General features: G+C 41.4%; 1 protein-coding gene across 1 annotated transcript in view; it reads right to left on the reverse strand.

Moving 5' to 3' along the window:
* Positions 1-853: 853 nt before the first annotated feature.
* Positions 854-21,446, reverse strand: part of LOC121004472 (oocyte zinc finger protein XlCOF22-like) — a 1,539,666-nt gene continuing 1,519,073 nt past the window's right edge. The window contains exon 7 of the mRNA XM_040436708.1: positions 854-2,244. Within this exon, the coding sequence (XP_040292642.1) occupies positions 1,079-2,244 (1,166 nt within the window). The 3' untranslated portion in view covers positions 854-1,078. The remainder of the gene's footprint in view (positions 2,245-21,446) is intronic.

Genomic DNA, 21,446 nt, shown 5'->3' on the forward strand with positions numbered 1-21,446 from the left:
AGCCACAATATCCTTGCCTGTGAAGCCATTTTTATGCAACGCAATGATGGCTGCAGGCATTTCTTTGCAGGTCACCATGGTTAACAATGGAAGAACAATGATTTCAAGCATCAACCTCCTTTTAACATGTCAAGTCTGCCATTTTAACCCAATCAGCCTGACATAATGATCTCCAGCCTTGTGCTCGTCAACATTCTCACCTGAGTTAACAAGACGATTACTGAAATGATCTCAGCAGGTCCTTTAATGACAGTAATGAAATGCAGTGGAAAGGTTTTTTGGGGATTAAGTTAATTTTCATGGCAAAGAAGGACTATGCAATTCATCTGATCACTCTTCATAACATTCTGGAGTATATGCAAATTGCTATTATAAAAACTTAAGCAGCAACTTTTCCCATTTCCAATATTTATGTAATTCTCAAAACTTTTGGCCACGACTGTACACTACTCCCAAAGATTTACGATGTGTCACTCAGAAAGACTTACTGTTACCAAGAATAAAAACTGTGCTATTGTGGCCCCTCTCTCTATTACTACCCATGTGCTGTCCTCATGCTCAGTGTTTAGCCTGCAGACATACTTTCTGTCATTCCACTTGACTGCAAGTAACTAGCTATTTACAAGTATGAATGTCGCCCCTTTTTCCACATGTCTGGACATTAGCTCTTGTGGGAATCCAGCTCTTTTTATTTGGACTTACACAAAAGCCCTTGTATTTGCAGTTTTATAGGAATGGAGGGGCCCCCCATACCGATCACAGGTAGGGTGGTGCCTTTAGGAAACTCTCGTTTTTTTTTTTTTTAATTTTTATTTCCTCTCACCCAACATTTTTCTTTAGAGAATGGATCTGTCAGTTGATCGTTATTTATTCAATACAGGAGACCATGTGTGTTTGGGGACCTTTACAGTGGCCCTGATCATTGCTCCAAACCCTTAGCTACCCCTGGTAGCTGAAAGCAAGGTGATATTTTACCTCCCTGTAAAAAGGAGTATGTTTTGGAATAAAGCCAGTTAGTGACCACCATAAAAACACGTAAGGGTGGTCACTAAAAAGCTAAACATGAAGATGTCTTCTCTTATTTGTGAGTTTTTTTATGTTTAACCAGGGCTGATGTATTCCTAAACCATTTCCCACATTCTGAACATAAAAAGGGCTTCTCCCCTGTGTGAATTCTCTCATGTACAACCAGAGTGGACTTCTTCTTAAAACAATTCCCACATTCTGAACATAAAAATGGCTTTTCCCCTGTGTGATTTCTCTGATGTCTAATAAGATCTGATTTCTGGTTAAAACATTTCCCGCATTCTGAACATGAAAATGGCTTCTCTCCAGTGTGAATTCTCTGATGGATAACAAGATGTGATATCTGGTTAAAACATTTCCCGCATTCTGAACATGAAAATGGCTTCTGCCCTGTGTGATTTCTCTGATGGATAACAAGATGTGATATCTGGTTAAAACATTTCCCGCATTCTGAACATGAAAATGGCTTCTCCCCTGTGTGAATTCTCTGATGGATAACAAGATGTGATATCTGGTTAAAACATTTCCCGCATTCTGAACATGAAAATGGCTTCTCCCCTGTGTGAATTCTCTGATGGATAACAAGATGTGATATCTGGTTAAAACATTTCCCGCATTCTGAACATGAAAATGGCTTCTTCCCTGTGTGAATTTTCTCATGTGTGACAAGTTCTGATTTATATCTAAAACATTTTCTACATTCTGAACATGAATATGGCTTCACCCCTGTGTGAATTCTCTGATGTACAACCAGATTCGATTTATGCTTAAAACATTTCCCACATTCTGAACAACAAAATGGCATCTCCCCTGTGTGAATTCTCTGATGTCTAATAAGATTTGATTTCTGGTTAAAACATTTCCCACATTCTGAACATGAAAAGGGCGTCACCTCTGTATGAATTCTTTGATGTCTAATAAGATCTGATTTCTGGTTAAAACATTTCCCACAATCTGAACATGAAAATGGCTCCTTTTTTATGTGAGCTGTTTGATGTTTAACACCTCTTCTGTGACTTTTATTTTGTGCTACAGTCTGTGATGAATCAGAAGATTGGACCTGTTTGAAGGGATCAAGTAATACATTTTTGCTGTGAATGGATGAAGGTATGTCTTGGATCTTGGTATGTTCTTCATATGTATCTCGTGTGATACCATGATCAGATACTTCAAAATCTGAAGATATAAGATGTTTCTCTAAGTTCCTGGTACAGTCATCTGCCAAGAATAAAAACAGTGCTATTGAGGGAGCTCACCGGAATATAGCTCAGCTTGCTATACCACCTAGCTGATATAATGAAAATATTCAATTATTGGCTGGCTTCATACCAAAAAAGGACAACATATATATAAAAAATGTATAACAATTTATCTCTCTTATTGTCTAAAATATGTCACAATTCATCCTCTATTTCATACAAAAACTTAAACCTTCACACATAAAATAAATATGGCCAATAAAATAAATTACTCATATAGTACTTGAATTCAGATAATGTACAATCACGGTCCCTCTCCTAGTTCCTTGTGCGGAGCTCACGCAAGATTTAGAACGATGTTATATTCCACAGCGATATTATGAATATTTACAAGATATCCTGTTGTTATTTTCTTGTAATAAGCTAAATGTCTAGCGGTAGTTTTATTGTTGCCACTTTGTTAATATATTCATCTCTTTGCAGAATAGTTCAATGCATAGTATATTGATTCAGTGTAACAGTATTTAGGTTAGATGTAGTATGATGCTTCTCCGCTTACCAGACTCCCGACGTTCGGTTTAATACGGCTGGTAACAAGATACATAAGTGTTTCCTTATACAGCTGCGATTCTCTTGTGCTGCTAATTCCCACAGTTATCCTGCGCACTAATGTCGGCACTTACTTGACCGCGCATGCGGGTTGAGAATTCCAAGACGCTGACTTAATTGAAAGCTTTAAAGTGCCGCTTGTACTTCATGGCTATACGGTTCTTCCTATTACCGCAAATTCATATATTGCTGTGTTCACCAGACACTTTTTGAAACCTTACAGGTTTCTTCCTGAGTGGTCAAACAGTCATATGAAGAATGAGGGACAAAGTCAATCCTTATATTGTGTTGCCTTGATCTATAGAAAACCTGTATCGGATTAGATAAGGCTAATATACTTATATAAAACCCGGACCTGACTGTGCATTCACAACCATCTTTCATGTACTGTCAGACGATGCAGTATATGTATTCAAAATATATTGGGTTGCTTTTCTCCAATATTCAGATTAAATTATGTTCTTGCTTTTACGCCACTATTGCACCATGATTTCTCTTTATATAATGATCTTTCATATAATCATGATATTTATATTTAACCCCTTAGTGACCAGCCTGTTTTGGGCTTTACTAAACAAGTATTTTTCTTCTTTTTTCATCGTCGAGTTCCAAGAACTATAAAGTTTTTATTTTCCAGTCTATATAGCTTTATGAGGGCATGTTTTCTGCGGGACAAGTTTTATGGAGCCATCTTGGGGTACACATAACTTTCTGATTAACTTTTATTAACTCTTTCTGGGAGGGAGATGGGAAAAACAGCAATACTGCCACTGCATTTTAACATTATAAATTTGACGGCGTTCATTTTTAGGTATAAATAAAATAATATCTTTATTCACTGGGTCAGTACGATTACAGTGATATCAAATACATAGTTTTTTTTTAGGTTTTACCACTTTTTTGGAATACAAACTTTTGAAAAAAAGAAATAAATGTTTTTACATTACCCATAACTATTTTATTTTTCTTTCTATGGAATTGCGTGAGGGCTTTTTGTTGGACAACTTTTTTCATTGGTATAATTTTGAGGTAAATGGTGCTTTTTGATTACTTGTTGTTACATTTTTTCTGTGGCAACTAAGAATAAATTAGCAATTCTGTCTTTTTTATTTTTTTTACGGCGTTCACCTTAGGGGATAATTTATGTGATATTTATGTAGTCCGGGTCGTTATGGATGCGACAATACCAAATATACAAGGGAGATTTTTTTTTTTGCTATTTTTTTAAATTGAAAAGCGTATTTTGAATGGAAAAAAAGGGCAATTTTTTTAATGGAATTAGTTTTATTTATTAAATGTGTTTTTTAACACTTAAAAGTCTTACAAGGGGACTATTACATACAGTATTTTGATTGCTTTTAAAATGGAATGTATTATCCCTATAATGCATTGCATTTTAATAGCAATGCAATTTAACATTGACCAGCAGGTTGCGCCAGAGAGGCGCAACCTGCTGGAAATTAGTGAAGGCTGGTCTGGGGCCTTCATAGACCCCAGCCAGCCTTCACATACATTTGCACCCCGCGATCACATTTGCCGATGGGAGACAGAGGGAGTCCGCTCCCTCTGTCACCGCTTTACATGCGGCGGGCGCCATTGCCCGCGGCATGTAAAGTGTTTAACAGCCCGGATCAGCACTCCTGCCAGTCTGGACTGTAAGAGCAGGGCTGCGGCTCTTATGTGAGAGCCGGGTCCTCGCTCACCGGGGGACCCGTGCAGCGCTTAGACTGGGTCACCATAAAAAAGCGGTGGCCCAGCCTAAGACCCCTTAGTGATCACCGTAAAAACACGTATCAGTGGTCACTAAGGGGTTAATGATTTATCCAGAAAAAAAACTCTCTATGTCCTAATTATACTCCACACTCCTGCATATACAACATTATTGCACTTCTTTTTGAAATAATAAAAATAAGATTAAAAAAATAAAATTAAAATAAAAAATATGGGATATTGACGTTATAGGGCCAGTGGAGGGATGCACTGATAAAACAGCCTGGCATCGACATGTCATGTAAACCTCCCACCGGTCCTGTTACAGAAAACCAAGAATCTCCATTTTTGAATTGAGTCCCAAAGGTGCCAGTGATCCAAATTCATAAATCATTCTAGATTTATATCTTGACATTTTTGATATAAAGTCCCCTCCGTTCCAATCTTCCTTCACTGATTAAATTGCTGCATATTTCAGACCTGATGGATTATTGGCATGATATAATTTACAATGTTGTGATAGTGTATGTTTTTCATACCCTTTTCTAATGTTATTTATGTGTTCTGATATTCTGGCTTTTAGTGTTCTCCCAGTACGGACATTCTATAATATATATTACTGCCGTGCTATTACAAGTGAATGTCTCGTTAATTTCCCATTTATAAGTATTAGTATTTGATATTACCGTAGTAGGTTTTCGGTCAAATTTCGTGACTTTACAATTACTACATAGGCCACACCTATAGAAACCTTTAAGATTTTCCCACGGTGTACCGATGGATCTTTCTTTCTGTCATTTTATAGTTGGGGCCACTTGTAACCCTAAATTGGGTGCTCTTGTGTATATTATGGGTGGTCTCTTTGGGAGAGTCGCTGCCAGTATCTTGTCCTCTTGCAATAAATGCCAATGTTCCCTAATAATGGTAGATATTTTTTTGTGTTGTATTTTGAAGGGTAATATTATTTTATAAGACTCCTATTTATTTTTCAGTTTTTTTTCTTTTATTTGAAAGAATGTTTCCCTATCTGATGATCTTACTTAACTTAGAGACTCATTTAACAACGATAAGGGATACCATATTTTTCGCCCTATAAGACACACCGGCCCATAAGATGCACCTAGGTTTTTGAGGAGGAAAATAAGAAAAAAATAATTTTTAACCAAAAGGTGTGCTTTTGGTGTGTTTTGAACTAATGGTGGTCTGTGCATGACACTACTATGGGGGATCTGTGGATGGCACTGTTATGGGGGGGGATCTGTGGATGGCACTGTTATGGGGGGGATCTGTGGATGGCACTGTTATGGGGGGGGATCTGTGGATGGCACTGTTATGGGGGGATCTGTGGGTGGCACTGTTATGGGGGGGATCTGTGGGTGGCACTGTTATGGGGGGGGGATCTGTGGGTGGCACTGTTATGGGGGGGATCTGTGGGTGGCACTGTTATGGGGGGATCTGTGGGTGGCACTGTTATGGGGGGATCTGTGGGTGGCACTGTTATGGGGGGGATCTGTGGATGGCACTGTTATGGGGGGGATCTGTGGATGGCACTGTTATGGGGGGGTGATCTGTGGATGGCACTGTTATGGGGGGTGATCTGTGGATGGCACTGTTATTAGTGGTGGATCTGTGGATGGCACTGCTATATATGTGTCATCCACAGATCCCCCACCCCAAAACAGTGCCATCCACATATCCCCCAACCCATAATAGTGGCATCCACAGATGCCCTAATATACCGGAGCCTAACCTGTGGGAGGGGCCGGTGGCATGCAAATGCGGCGGGGCCGGTGCGGTCACTATACTCCGACCCCGCCGCTCACTCACTTCCTTAATGTCTAAACCTTTTAGAATAACTTTAATTGAAGTTCCGATCCCCAGCCCCATCTGTACTACAGTACTTACTAAATGTCCTGTAGCAGGCAGAGCAGGGAGGGCGGCCGTAACTCACTGATGTCACGTGCCTGCGCCGCCTACTTTATAAATGAAGTAGGCGTCGCAGGCACGTGACATCAGTGACTTACGGCCGGCTGGCCGCCCTGCTCTGCCTGCTACAGGACATTTAGTAAGTACCGTAGTACAGATGGGGCTGGGAAACGGAACTTCAATTAAAGTTATTATTATAAAAGGTTTAGGCATTAAGGAAGTGAGTAAGCGGCGGGGCCAGAGTACAGTGACTGCACCGGCCCCACTGCATTTGCATGACACCGGCCCCTACTTCCTCCCCCCTCCAGCTGATGCATCGCAGACTGCGATGTAAAATGGCAGCATTCGCCCCATAAGACGCAGGGGGGGGGAATGCGTCTTATGGGGCGAAAAACACAGTATTTGTTTTTCCAAAAATTTAACTTTCAAAGACTCTGCTTGCCTTTCAAATTGGTCATCTTGTGTACAGTTTCTTTTCAGCCTACGAAACTGGCTGAAATGTACGTTTTATAACCAATGTGGTAAATGGCAGCTGGTATTTAAAATGAAGCTATTCTTTGCTACTGACTTTCGGTAAGTACTACATATAAATTTCAATCCTTGATTTCTATGTCAAGATCCAGGAATTGTACTGATAACTTTATAATTTTTTATGCAAATTTTAGACTTGCCTCATTATTATTTAAACCCTCTATGAATTCCACTAATTCCTTATGTGTCCTCAATATACTGAAACCAGAGCACCAGATTCGACCCTAGTTTAGGTGTTCTCTCTGTTTGTTCCCAGGCTGCCATAAATAAATTGGCATAGCTGGGGGGTGAATCTGGTGCCCATAGCAGTCCCGGTCATTTGTAAATAATAACTAGATTTAAAATAAAAATAATTGTGGGTCAAAACATATCTAATACTATCCAAAATAAACTGTATTTGCTCCCATTTTAAATATTTTTTTTTAGTTATGATTTTTGACACTGCTTGTATACCTTGTTCATGATTAATACATGTGTACAGTGAATTAATGTCCAATGTTGCCATAATCCAATTGGCTGACATATCAGATTTTTAAAAAGTCTTACTACCATGTAAGATAAAGTTTCCTTTACATAAGGTTGTAAAAAGTGGTGAAGATATTGTGATAAATTGCTAGTTAATGAACCTATTCCCAAACAGTCGGTCTACCAGATGGATTTATTGGATCCTTATGCACCTTAGAAATACAATAAAAAGACTGGCAACTTTTGAATATATATACCGCATCGTCTGACAGTACATGAAAGATGGTTGTGAATGCACAGTCCGGTCCAGGTTTTATATAAGTATATTAGCCTGATCTAATCCGATACAGGTTTTCTATAGATCAAGGCAACACAATATAAAAATTTACTTTGTCCCTCGTTTTTCATATGACTGTTTGACCACTGAGGAAGAACCCAGTAAGGTTTCGATACGCGTCTGATGAACACAGAGATATAAAGAATTTGCGGTAATAGGAAGAATTGCATAGCCACAAAATACAAAAGACACTTTAAAGCTTTCAATTAATTCAGCGTCTTGGAATTCTCAACCCACAATCGCGGTCAAGTAAGTGCCGACACAAGCGCGCAGGATAACTGTGGGAATTAGCAGCACAAGAGAATCGCAGCTGTATAAGGAAACAAACACATATGTATCTTTCTACCAGCCTTATTAAACCGAATGTCGGGAGTCTGGTAAGCGAAGGAGCATCATACTACATCTAACCTAAATGCTGTTACACTGAATGAATATACTATGCATTGAACTATCCTGCGAAGAGATGAATATACAGTCAGGTCCATAAATATTGGGACATCGACACAATTCTAACATGTTTGGCTCTATACACCACCGCAATGGATTTGAATTGAAACGAACAAGATGTGCTTTAACTGCAGACTGTCAGCTTTAATTTGAGGGTATTTACATCCAAATCAGGTGAACGGTGTAGGAATTACAACAGTTTGCATATATGCCTCCCACTTGTTAAGGGTCCAAAAGTAATGGGACAAATGGCTTCTCAGCTGTTCCATGGCCAGGTGTGTGTTATTCCTTCATTATCCCAATTACAATGAGCAGATAAAAGGTCCAGAGTTAATTTCAAGTTTGCTATTTGCATTTGGAATCTGTTGCTGTCAACTCTCAAGATGAGATCCAAAGAGCTGTCACTATCAGTGAAGCAAGCCATCATTAGGCTGAAAATACAAAACAAACCCATCAGAGAGATAGAAAAAACATTAGGCATGGCCAATACAACTGTTTAGAACATTCTTAAAAAGAAGGAACGCACCGGTGAGCTCAGCAACACCAAAAGACCCAGAAGACCACGGAAAACAACTGTGGTGGATGACCGAAGAATTCTTTCCCTGGTGAAGAAAACACCCTTCACAACAGTTGGCCAGATCAAGAACACTCTCCAGGAGGTAGGTGTATGTGTGTCAAAGTCAACAATTAAGAGAAGACTTTACCAGAGTAAATACAGAGGGTTCACCACAAGATGTAAACCATTGGTGAGCCTCAAAAACAGGAAGGCCAGATTAGAGTTTGCGAAACGACATCTAAAAAAGCCTTCACAGTTCTGGAACAACATCCTATGGACAGATGAGACCAAGATCAACTTGTACCAGAGGGATGGGAAGAGAAGAGTATGAAGAAGGAAAGGAACTGCTCATGATCCTAAGCATACCACCTCATCATCGAAGCATGGTGGTGGTAGTGTGGGCATGTATGGCTGCCAATAGAACTGGTTCTCTTGTATTTATGGATGATGTGACTGCTGACGAAAGCAGCAGGATGAATTCTGAAGTGTTTTGGGCAATATTATCTACTCATATTCAGCCAAATGCTTTAGAACTCATTGGACGACGCTTCACAGTGCAGATGGACAATGACCCAAAGCATACTGCAAAAGCAACCAAAGAGGGGAAAGAAGTGGAATGTTATGCAATGACCAAGTCAATCACTTGACCTGAATCCGATTGAACATGCATTTCACTTGCTGAAGACCAAACTGAAGAAAATGCCCCAAGAACAAGCAGGAACTGAAGACAATTGCAGTAGAGGCCTGGCAGAGCATCACCAGGGATGAAACCCAGCGTCTGGTGATGTCTATGCGTTCCAGACTTCAAGCTGTATTTCACTGCAAAGGATTTGCAACCAACTATTCAAAAGTGAAAGTTTGATTTATGATTATTATTCTGTCCCATTACTTTTGGTCCCATAACAAGTGGGAGGCACATATGCAAACTGTTGTAATTCCTACACCGTTAACCTCATTTGGATGTAAATACCCTCTAATTAAAGCTGACAGTCTGCAGTTAAAGAGGACCTTTCACTAGTTTAAAAACTAAAAACTAACTATATCAGTGGGCAGAGTGGCTCCCAGGGGTCCCCCTGCACTTACTAGTATGTCTGGGCGCCGCTCCGTTCGCCCGGTATAGGCTCCGGTGTCTACAGCTCCCTCTGTTGTACTGGGCGGAGTTTTTGTATTAGGGTTGTCCCTTACTGCAGCGCTGGCCAATCGTAGCGCACAGCTCATAGCCTGGGACTCCCATTGTGGTGGTGTATAGAGCCAAAAATTTTAGAATTGTGTCAATGTCCCAATATTTAAGGACCTGACTGTATTAAAGTGGCAACAATAAGTCTACCGCTAGACATTTAGCTTATTAAAAGAAAATAACAACAGGATATCTTGTAAATATTCATATCGCTGTGGAATACAGCATCGTTTCAAATAGTGCGTGAGCTCCACACAAGGAACTAAGAGAGGGACCGTGATTGTACATTATCTCAATTCAAGTACTATATGAGTAATTTAATTTATTGAATGCGTGAAGGTTAATTTAAGTTTTTTTAGGAAATAGAGGATTAATTGTGACATATAGTAATAATAGGAATAAATGGTATACTTATATATATATATATATATATATATATATATATATATATATATTGTCCATTTATTGGTTTGAAGGCAGCCAATAATTGAATATTTTCAAGAATAAAAACATTATTGATCAGTAATATGAAATTTCAACTGAATCTTTTAGTATAACAGTTTTGTATAAAAAAAAAACTCCATAGAAAGTACAAGGCTTGGCACTAAATTGAAGCATCGATTTACTAAAACAGTGAGGTGCTGAATGTCCTCTTAGTTCCCACCTTACAATAATGCTGCCCCTTAGTGGCCATACACCGTAGTTAAAGGCTAAGTAAATTTTCAGAGGCATTTTTTTATGATTGCATGTTATTAATTTTTGGCTAAAATTAATTTTTTTCAATTGGCCTTTATTAAAAATATTGAGCTGTTCTGTCACAAAGGGTTAACTTTTTTGACTGGTACTTTCACTTTCACTTTGTGCTCGTCATCTGAGAGGTCATAATTCTTATCAGCAAAATAAAAACTGAGCTATAGTGATTGTTTTTAAGGGCAGAAAGCAGAGATAAGGAGTCCTTCTGCTCCATAAATGACGGAAAAGAGAGAAAATCCACAGGCTGCCACTACAGCATGTCAGCCCTGTACAGAAAAAAGGAGTACATATGTTTAAAAAAGACCAATAGAAAACTATTTTTAGCTCAAAAGGAGTACAATGCAATAATAAAAAAAAATGTCCCCAAAGGTGTACATAGCCTTTAAGCCCCTTTGTGCCCTCCTAAAATAAATTTAGCCCATGTAGTGTGAATAAAATATAAAAGTAATATTTAGCCCCATTCCTGATGAATGGAGCACATCATGATCTTCCCAGCAGCAGACGTGATGACATCATCCCTACTGCTGAGCTGAGTAGAGCGCATATGGCAGTGGATTATCTCTGGCCTGTATGGTCTCCCACTCAGTCCAGCAGGTGCAATGAAATCTCTGTATTACACCTGCTGATGGGGAGAATGCAGGCTTGGGAATGAGACCTGGGCTATAATGGATGACAGACACAGCAGCTGGACTCCGAGGGAGGAAGGAGAATAGAATGGACGGTAGGAAGCACAGTAAGCCATCACTGACCATGGTGGAGCTCCTCAATATGTTTTTTTTCTTCTTGAGATATAATTCCTATTGATAATATGCAGAGTTATTCACTTGGGTCAGGATATCCTGATGTCTTCATTGACAAGGCAGGTAGGAAATATCATTTTCCCCATCCATTTTCTGGTAGTATGGCCATCTAGCACTGGCAGTTGTTGCTGCTACTACCACCATCCTCCTCTGATGACATCTCCTCCTCAACAACCCAATTTGGCTGCCAGGTGATATCCAAAGCACAATCATAATCATGGGCACAACCACGCCACTCCTGGCAGTCGAAAAGTTAACTGTTCTCACACAAATCATCTTCAGAGTCAGTCGGAATGGTTCTGGGTTATAAGTGGTGTACCCCAAGGTTCAGTGCTGGGTTCTCTATTATTTAATTTTTTTATTCATGATATTGAGGACGGGATTAATAGCACCATTTCTATTTTTGCAGATAACACTAAGCTATGTAGTACTGTGCAGTCTAAGGCCTCATGCACACGACGTTTTTTTTTTTTTTACGGTCCGCAAAAACGTTTTACTATGCGTTGGTGCAGCCTTATCTGTAATATGCAGATCAGTTCTGGGCACCAGTCCATAGGAAGGATTCTCTAGAGCAGTGATAGCTAACCTTGGCACTCCAGCTGTGGTAAAACTACAACTCCCAAGATGCCCCCCTTGCTTTGCTGCTCTCAGAACTCTATAGAAATAAATGGAGCATGCTGGGAGTCGTAGTTTCACCACAGCTGGAGTGACAAGGTTAGCCATCACTGCTCTAGAGCTACAAAGGAGTACAAAGGAGAGCGACTAAACTGATAAGGGACATGGAGGGTCTTAGTTATTAAAAATGATTTAAAGAATTACATTTATTTAGTCTTGAGCAGAGACGTCTAAGGGGAGACATGATTAACCTATACAAATATAAAAATGGGCTGTACAAAAAAATTAAATATCTGGTGAAAAACTGTTCTATGTGAAATGCCCTCAAAACACAAGGAGGTACTGCCTCCGACTGGAGAAGAAAAACACAATAGGGTACTGCGATCGTGCACAAAGTATGATACCTCTTGGCGCAAATACCATGACCTCATGGGAGGTATATAGATTATTTTTTTATTAATTGGTGAGAAGCGACAACGCGTTTCTGAGTCAATATACTCCTTTCTCAAGTCTGTATAATCCGGGCTTGTGCAGACGGCCTTAGATTGACAGCCACTAACGGTCAATCTAAGGCCCCGCCTCTCTCCCTCTGGCTCTTGTAGGCGCGCGTTCTCACACGCTCCATCTGCACAAGCACGGATTATTCAGACTTGAGAAAGGAGTACATTGACTCAGAAACGCGTTGTCGCTTATCACCAATTAATAAAAAAAAGAATCTATATACCTCCCTTGAGGTTGGGGTTTTTGCGCCAAGAGGTATCATACTTTGTGCACTACAGTACACATCCCCCTATTGTGTTCTTTATCCCTCCTCTGGAGAACCGGCCACTCCACCCAGAAGGATTGAGAGATACCGGCAGCACCGACCCTTTGCCCTCACGTATTTTGTGCCTACATATGCACAACACTAAAAGGTGATCTCAATTATTGCCAGTTTCTGGCCTTCCACATCTTTTTAATTTCATACTATCCTATGAGAGCCATTTCTCTTTCTTCTCCAGCATGTGTGGCAAAAAAAAAAGTTCAGTCTCCAGAGTCAATGATTCTTTACTGTAAGAACGCCTCTGGACGTGGTCACAGCAGGAACAATGGACAGTTTTAAAAAGGGTTCAGATAAATTCTTAAAAGTAAATTACATTACTGATTATGAAAAGGTGTAGAAATCTTGGTCTCACTCCCTTCACACTGAGATTGGGCCGCTAAGTGAGATGAATAGGATTAGGCAGAGGGCCCTGGGTATACCAGATTTACCGCAATTCATGACCAATACAGAACAAATTGAATTTCTTTGCGAAGTTCTTCTAATCACCCAAATCAAATTTTTAAAAGGTCATTCATCTCTAATTGTAATATTTGGGTCTGGGGTATGGACATTTCTGATGGAAGATCCTCAAGTTTCAACAGTAGTGTTGATGCAGTTGTATTATGGTCTGCAACGGAGCCAAGGCTCATCACTAGGAGGTCGGTCAAAATGCAACATGCCAAAAGGACAAGAGCAGGTTTCGAAATGTGGCCAATGATCAAAGACCGAAGGACAATAGGTTCCTGGTATACAATTCAAAAAGACAAGGCAGTAGTGTGGTCAGGATTAGAATCAAATACAGTAGCCACTAGCAATACATAGGAAGAATCAAGGAAAGGAATTTAGCTCCATCACCAGGCAGTACATGCCAGGATGATTCCTCAGGACCATATCCTTTCTAATCATTGAGCTAAATGATTGTTTTTGTATGGACCTACTTGCAATCCAGAATTTGCTCAAGCTTTAATATCTGCAAAAATGTAACTTGATTTTTGTAAAAAAAAATAAAACATTGTTGATTACCATAGAGTGCAGAAGGGACATACACTCCTCAACATTGAAATTGCAATGCAGAGAATGACAAGCTGTCAGGTTATCATAACAGAGGAAGTAGCAGGAATGGAGAAGATCTGCAAATTGTCAAGCACCTAGTTTCAGTCTGTGGGAGGGACATAGAAGCCAGGTTGAGAGCCATGTTTTTTTAGACACACAAAACCTCAACAATTGGATCACGTTGTTGTGTGATGATAGTGCTGCCATCCGTTCATCGATGTTCCAGTTATCACCACTTGTTGCAGATCGAGTGGGAGATAAAGATCCTTGTGCCACATAAGAAGACATTGGTATTATAGAAAGTGCATACTGGTAAAGTTACACCTCTGGCTGGGGGGAGGGTTCATTTCTTGCCTAACGCAGCACGAAGGTTATGTGATTCCCTGCCCTCTGGCCACACAGCACTGAAGGAAGGGGGGCCCAAACTGAACTCTTACACCAGGCCCATGAGCCTTTTGCATCGCCCCTGCTTGAAATGAACTGAATCACTCCGGCACACCGCTATGCAACTAGGCAGAGAGGTCAGCACTGTTCAACATTGTGTGTCCTAGTGGTAGTAGAGATCTCTTCTGCACTGCTAGTGAAATTGGACATCGCGTCCCAAGCTTAGAGTGGAAAACAGTGTCTACATAAATGGTTACAATACATATACTAAATGTATATCTCACCTATATGCTACCACATTTACATCCATTTTTAATTTAAATTTCATCTGAATCAGTGAATATAATGCTGAAAAAACTGACAGAAAAGAGAACCTAAAAATGTAACATAAAACTGTAGTATCCAGTGAAGGAGTAGAATCTGTGAGACCTCTTTACTTACTGGTTACTACTCACCTGGGTGGTTATCTGTAGGAATGTCCTCTATACTCTGCTCATCGTCCCTCACATATGTCTCTGTAGGATTAATATTGTTCAGATCTTCACCCGGATTCACAAGCTGTGAAAGAAATATTATAGAATCAGATGGTTGGAGAAGTCGTGTGGAAGGTTTTATACGACCAGAAAAGATCAGTAATTAGAATGATGACAGAAGTGACCTGATAACAGGACTTATCTGACCCAAATATCTGCAGGTCTCCTGCATGAATCCAATCTGATTGCTTCATGTTTCCAACCAGAAGCTTACAAGGAAGGTGGAGCAGCCCTTATATTCCATCAGTAACATTAAATTGTGTTTATATATAACTAGAGATAATTTGGCAGCTTTGCTGAAGTCTGCCAAGAAATTCTATTCCATGTGAATTAATTCATCACGAATCACTATAAATCCGGTATACCCAGGCCACTCTGCCTAATCATATTCTTCTCACTTGGTGGCCCAATCTCAGTGTGGAGGCTTGGAAGACAAACTTCAGGGAGAGTTGATGACCGTGTACATCAGTGTGAGGTGCACCAAGATTCTTAGTTAATCCCATCTGTTAGCTGTATATTTACTGTGCGTCAGTATTTCAGGTCATGGTTACCGTCAGGTCTAATTTATCACCGTGGACTTTACTGTGCAGTGCATCAAGATTCAAGTAGCCAGCAGCATTGGCAGTAACAGTGTGCACCAAGATTCATAGCTAATTCTTTCTGTTAAACAAAAAGTAAAGCATACAGCACCCTTCAGTAAAGCAAAAAAAACGATGTGCGCCCCTGCAGGAGCTGTGTCCAAATGGCTTCTTAGTCAAACAAAAAAAAGAAATGTAGACAGCGCCAATAAAATAGTGGTGAAAAAAGGTTATTTTAATCCATGTTGTGGCGGTGCTTTTTAATCCCTTCTATTAGTTGTCGAATTACTATGCATCAGTATTACAGGTCCCTATTACTATTAAATGTAATTTATCACCCTGTACATAACTGTGCAGTGCACCAAGATTCAAGTAGTCGTCCAATGACAGTGTTGGGAGGGTAGCAGCAGCGGCAGTGATGGTAGTGGCCCCATGACAGAGTGGAAAGGGTGGCAGCAGCGACAACAGTGGCCCCATGCCAGAGTGGGGACATTTACATCTAAAATCGTTTTTTTTTTAAACAAGGAAAAAAAGTCCTGCATGAAGAACTTTAATGGCCTCTATTACATGGTCAGTACTTTGCGTCAGCAATGTTGGAGAAGAACATTTTGCCTTTGCAGCTCATGGAGGGTGTGTTTTGCAATGTAAGAGTGGCTGAAGTGCATGCACAGATTCCAGGACATTTTAAACAGCCCTTGCATTTAAGCAGAAGTCTTGATGAACAGAGTTACGAGATTGAAGATGTGCGCTATGCAGGGAGCATGGGTCAGCCCTCCCTGACGCAGCACAGACAAGACATGTTCTTCCCGTTATCAATAACCATGGTTCCTATATCCAATTGGCAACGAGACAGCCAGTGTTCAATTTCTTTATTGATGACGCCAAGAAGTTCCTCCCTGGTGTGGCTCAGTTCACCAAGGCTGAACAGGTGCAGAACCACCTGACAATGCCTAGCTTTGCATGTGTGATATGATAGAGGACCAATGTGAACTGTGGCTAGAGGGGAGGGTGAGGACAAGGTGGAGGATGAGGTGGCAGAGGAGGACATTAGCGCAGAAATTTCAGAGGCAGCAGTGGGCTAGCACTCCACCACTGTGTAATGCCTGTCTGCCGTTGGTTTTATGAACCCGTGCACTGCTATCGTGTTCCTCACAGGTACTCTCCCGAGTGGTAGACGGTGTCCTCCTGCACTTGGCTGCAGATCTCCCACTAATTCCACCCAGCTGGCTCACGGCCACGCTTCCACCTAGCTGGCTCACGGCCACGCTTCCACCTAGCTGGCTCACGGCCACGCTTCCACCTAGCTGGCTCACGCTCACGCTTCCACCCTGCTGGCTCACGCCCACGCTTCCACTCTCTCCCCTTGATTATGAGGATGCCCCTTCTTCACTCAGCTATCACCTGCCATTGGCTACATCATCAAATGTTTGGTCGTCACCTGTCTCTTGCGCACATCCCTGACCTCTCGAAACATGTGCTCCCATCCGACTGTCATCATCGTTAGTTGCACATCTAAAGGAGTCCGCAGTGGCCTCTCCTCCAAGTCTGGACTGGCCTGTAACTGCTGACTGTCCTCACAAAGCTCATAGTCACCACAAATCGGAGCAGAGTCGGCGGCAAACATTAATTGGCTAACAGACAGAGCAGTAAAAGCAAGAGGCAGGTTAAGAACAGGTGAGGGCACAGAGGCAGTTCCTGGGCCATGACAACTAAGCATGGTGTGAGAGGATCCCACTGATTGCTGGCTATCTGTATCTGTTGTCACTTGAGATGATGTTGAAGAGTGAGTCAACCATTCCAGTACAAATGGATTGTTGGTCAAAACATGACCGCTGGATGACAGTGGCAGATCTGGCTACCACCACCCCTTCTTCTGCTGTTAATTGTGCTGGCTACAGCAACAATTTTGACACTGCCTGCTCCTTTGGAGGGCCCAAGCAGCTGTTTGTTGGCCATACTGTGGATCGCTAACAGAATGGATCAGCTATGATAAATTTTGCTCCACTGCAGTTATGTACTGGGCAATAAATGACACCTACAATATAAAGAAAGGATCCGCGCTGCCCAGAATTTATAAGAGAATATTAAAGCAGGCTGATCATAAAAAAATGTTTTTGATAATTCTTGTGTTCCCAGGCTTCTAACTTTTGATTTGTAACGTGTGCAGCCGTCATTTTATGAAAAACCTGTTTCATTAACATAAAGCGCAAGGAAGTTCGGCTTTATTGCAAATCAAATTTTTCTAAACTTCGGATCAAATTCCGCGTCTTATGTTTCGCTTCGGTCAACTCAACACATAAAAAGAAGCCAGTCATTGGCTGCAGTAAAGCAGGTGACCATGCCCATTCTGTGAAGGAGGTAAGCAACATTTACTGGAAGATGGACACACAGGAGCCAGCATGCTTAACCATCGCTGAGGGTAGCAGGTAAGTATGAATCATTCCACAGCAGAGGCTGCGGGCACCTGTGAAAGGTTACCTTTTCCCGAACAACTCCTGTTGTCTTCTTGTTCTAACTACAGTTCTGAGATGACTGCAGCCATGACCAGTAGTGAACTTTCTCCTAAGGTCATCACTACTGAGCGTGTGCAGCACCATTCCAGCATTGTAACTAAAGGCCTTGGGGTAGCAAGAGGATACTTAGTATAAGAGACGGGGAAAATACAGGAGAGATGAGAACGGATTCTCTATCACCACTAGAACACCCTGCTTATCACTGTCTATAGTATAAGAGACCACAAGAGAAATTAGAACTGATTATCTGTCACCACTAGACCACCCTACTTATCACTGTTTATAGTATAAGGACAGGAGAGAACACAAGAGAGGTGAGAACTGATTATTTACTAGACACTAAAAAAAATAGACACTGATCTTTTGATCATCTTTAAGATGTTTCTACATTTTGACCGGAGTCCATCTGTGGTAAATTCAGTTGACTAGACATGACTTGAAAACACACACCCCTACCTATATAATGTCTCCCAGATGACAATGCCTAGCAGAGCAAAAAACAAAAATTATGGAGGAAAGACCTGCCTGTAGACGGTAACGCAGAGGCAGGATTGTGTGGAGGCCCAGATCTGGAGAAATGGACAAAACAATTGCTACACTAAAAGTTGCCAAGACCACAGTGGCTTCCACAATTCTTAAATAAAATAAGTTTGGAACAACCTGGATTTTCAGAGCTGGCCACCCCACGAAACAAAGTAATCAGGAGAGAAAGACCTTGGTAAGAGAGGTGACCAAGAACCAATTGGTCACTTTAGCTGATGTCTAAATATTCTGTGTGCATATGGGAGAAAATTCCAGAAGGTCAGCCTTCACTGCAGCACTCCACCAATCTGGGCTTTATAGAACAGTGGCAGAAAGAAGCCTTTCCTCAGAAAAAGACACATGAAAGCCCGTCTGGAGTTTTCAAAAAGGCACCTAAAAGACTCTCTGAAAAACTTGTGAAAAACAAGATTCTCTGATCTGATGAAACCAAGATTGAACTTTTTGGCCTCAATTCCAAGCTTCATTTCTGGAGGAAACCAGGCATTGCTTATCATTTGCCCAATACCATCCCTACAGTAGAGCATTGGAGCGGCAGTATCATGCTTTGGGAGTGTTTTTTCAACTGTTTTGACAGGGAAACTGGTCAGGGTGAGGGAAAGTTCAATAGAGCAAAGACAGAGATATTCTTAGAGGTGCTATCCAAACTATAAAACATGCACCCTAATACCTGGGCCCCTCATATAAATTATACTTACCCCGCTCCCCGGCACTTGCGTCACTTCTGATACTCGCATGGCCACATCTCCCTGTTGCGCGGATCAAAACATAGAGGAGCAGCCAATAGCAGGCCACGATGGGGACGAGCCTCCCTAGCATCTAATCATAAATGACCCCATAAGTGCGCAAAATGACATCACACTACACTTACCTAAGGGCAGCTAATGTTAGAATTGATGTCTCCAAGCTCTTTCTGAGGCTTGCTCTACTAAGTGGCTTCTTATTAAGTGGAGTTAAAAAACAAGGAGTTCGTGAGCTGTGTGTGGTTTTGTGGGAGTGATTGCAGGTGGCTGAGTGTGGATTGCAGCAGAGATCATTGAAAGTTAAGTGTTTGTATTCTAGTACTTGCATTTAAAATCGCTTTTTTTTTTTTTTTCTCTCTGCTTAATTAAGGCGAGTGCCCGGGGCAACCAGGTGCTATAAATTGAGCCACTTATACTCTTCAGAGCCTGCTCTTTCTGAGGCTTGCTCTACTAAGTGGCTTCTTATTAAGTGGAGTTAAAAAAACAAGGAGTTCTAGAGCTGTGTGTGGTTTTGTGGGAGTGATTGCAGGTGGCTGAGTGTGGATTGCAGCAGAGATCATTGAAAGTTAAGTGTTTGTATTCTAGTACTTGCATTTAAAATCGCTTTTTTTTTTTTTTTTCTCTCTGCTTAATTAAGGCGAGTGCCCGGGGCAACCAGGTGCTATAAATTGAGCCACTTATACTCTTCAGAGCCTGCTCTTTCTGAGGCTTGCTCTACTAAGTGGCTTCTTATTAAGTGGAGTTAAAAAAACAAGGAGTTCTAGAGCTGTGTGTGGTTTTGTGGGAGTGATTGCAGGTGGCTGAGTGTGGATTGCAGCAGAGATCATTGAAAGTTAAGTGTTTGTATTCTAGTACTTGCATTTAAAATCGCTTTTTTTTTTCTTCTCTCTGCTTAATTAAGGCGAGTGCCCGGGGCAACCAGGTGCTATAAATTGAGCCACTTATACTCTTCAGAGCTTGCTCTTTCTGAGGCTTGCTCTACTAAGTGGCTTCTTATTAAGTGGAGTTAAAAAAACAAGGAGTTTAAGAAAAGGAGTTTGAAAACTAAGGTTGGATATAATTTCCTTGTGTGTTGTTGGCTTAATTTTACGTGGTCCTTCAACTACAGCAGAAGGGTCTAAATCTAAATCATTTATACTGTTTTACTTTTTTACTGTTGTAATCCCCATTTAGTATGTGTTGCACAATTTACAACGCAGTCCAGTGCACATCTTGCATGATGTATGCAGTCCTGGAACAGGAGTTCAAGGGTGTATATCTTTGTTCTAGATGTGAGCAAATTACCCGTTTGGAATCGCAGATCAAGTCTCTAAATGGCCAAGTTGCAACACTGAGAGGCATTGATAATTTGCAAAAGAGTTTGCTTCTCACCGAGTAAGCACTCTTTGGGGTAGATGAGGGGGAAGGTGACAGAGAGGAGGCTGAGGAAAGTGAGGTAGCTAGCTGGGTAAAAGTTAGAAAGCGGGGTAGAGGGAAGAGTGCCAGGGAGGCTAGCCCTGATCTGACACACCCCAACAAGTTTGCACGTTTGGCAGATGAGGGGGATGTCAGTCCGGGGACGGCACTGCTGCAGCCAGACACTTCCTCTGCCAGTCAGGGGAATGTCAGCTCCAGTAAGCAGGGAACCAGGAGAGCAGGGCAGGCCAGACAGGTGCTGGTAGTGGGAGACTCCATTATTAGGGGAACAGATAGGGAAATCTGTCACAAAGACCGTGATCGCCGAACAGTGTGCTGTCTTCCTGGCGCTAGAGTTCGACACATCGCGGATCGGGTTGACAGATTACTGGGAGGGGCTGGAGATGATCCAGCGGTCATGGTCCATATCGGAACCAATGACAAAGTTAGAGGTAGGTGGAGAGTCCTTAAAAATGATTTCAGGGATTTAGGTCAAAAGCTGAGGGCAAGGACCTCAAAGGTAGTATTTTCCGAAATACTGCCTGTACCACGAGCCACACAAGAAAGGCAATGGGAGATTAGGGAGATTAACAAGTGGCTCAAGAACTGGTGTAGGAAGGAGGGGTTTGGGTTCCTGGAGAACTGGGCCGATTTTTCTATCGGCTACAGGCTCTATCGTAGGGACGGGCTGCACCTCAATGGGGAAGGGGCAGCTGTGCTGGGGAGAAAGATGGCTAGAAGGTTGGAGGAGTGT

The sequence above is a fragment of the Bufo bufo genome, chromosome 6, assembly GCF_905171765.1.
Source record: "Bufo bufo chromosome 6, aBufBuf1.1, whole genome shotgun sequence".
Taxonomy (NCBI): domain Eukaryota; kingdom Metazoa; phylum Chordata; class Amphibia; order Anura; family Bufonidae; genus Bufo; species Bufo bufo.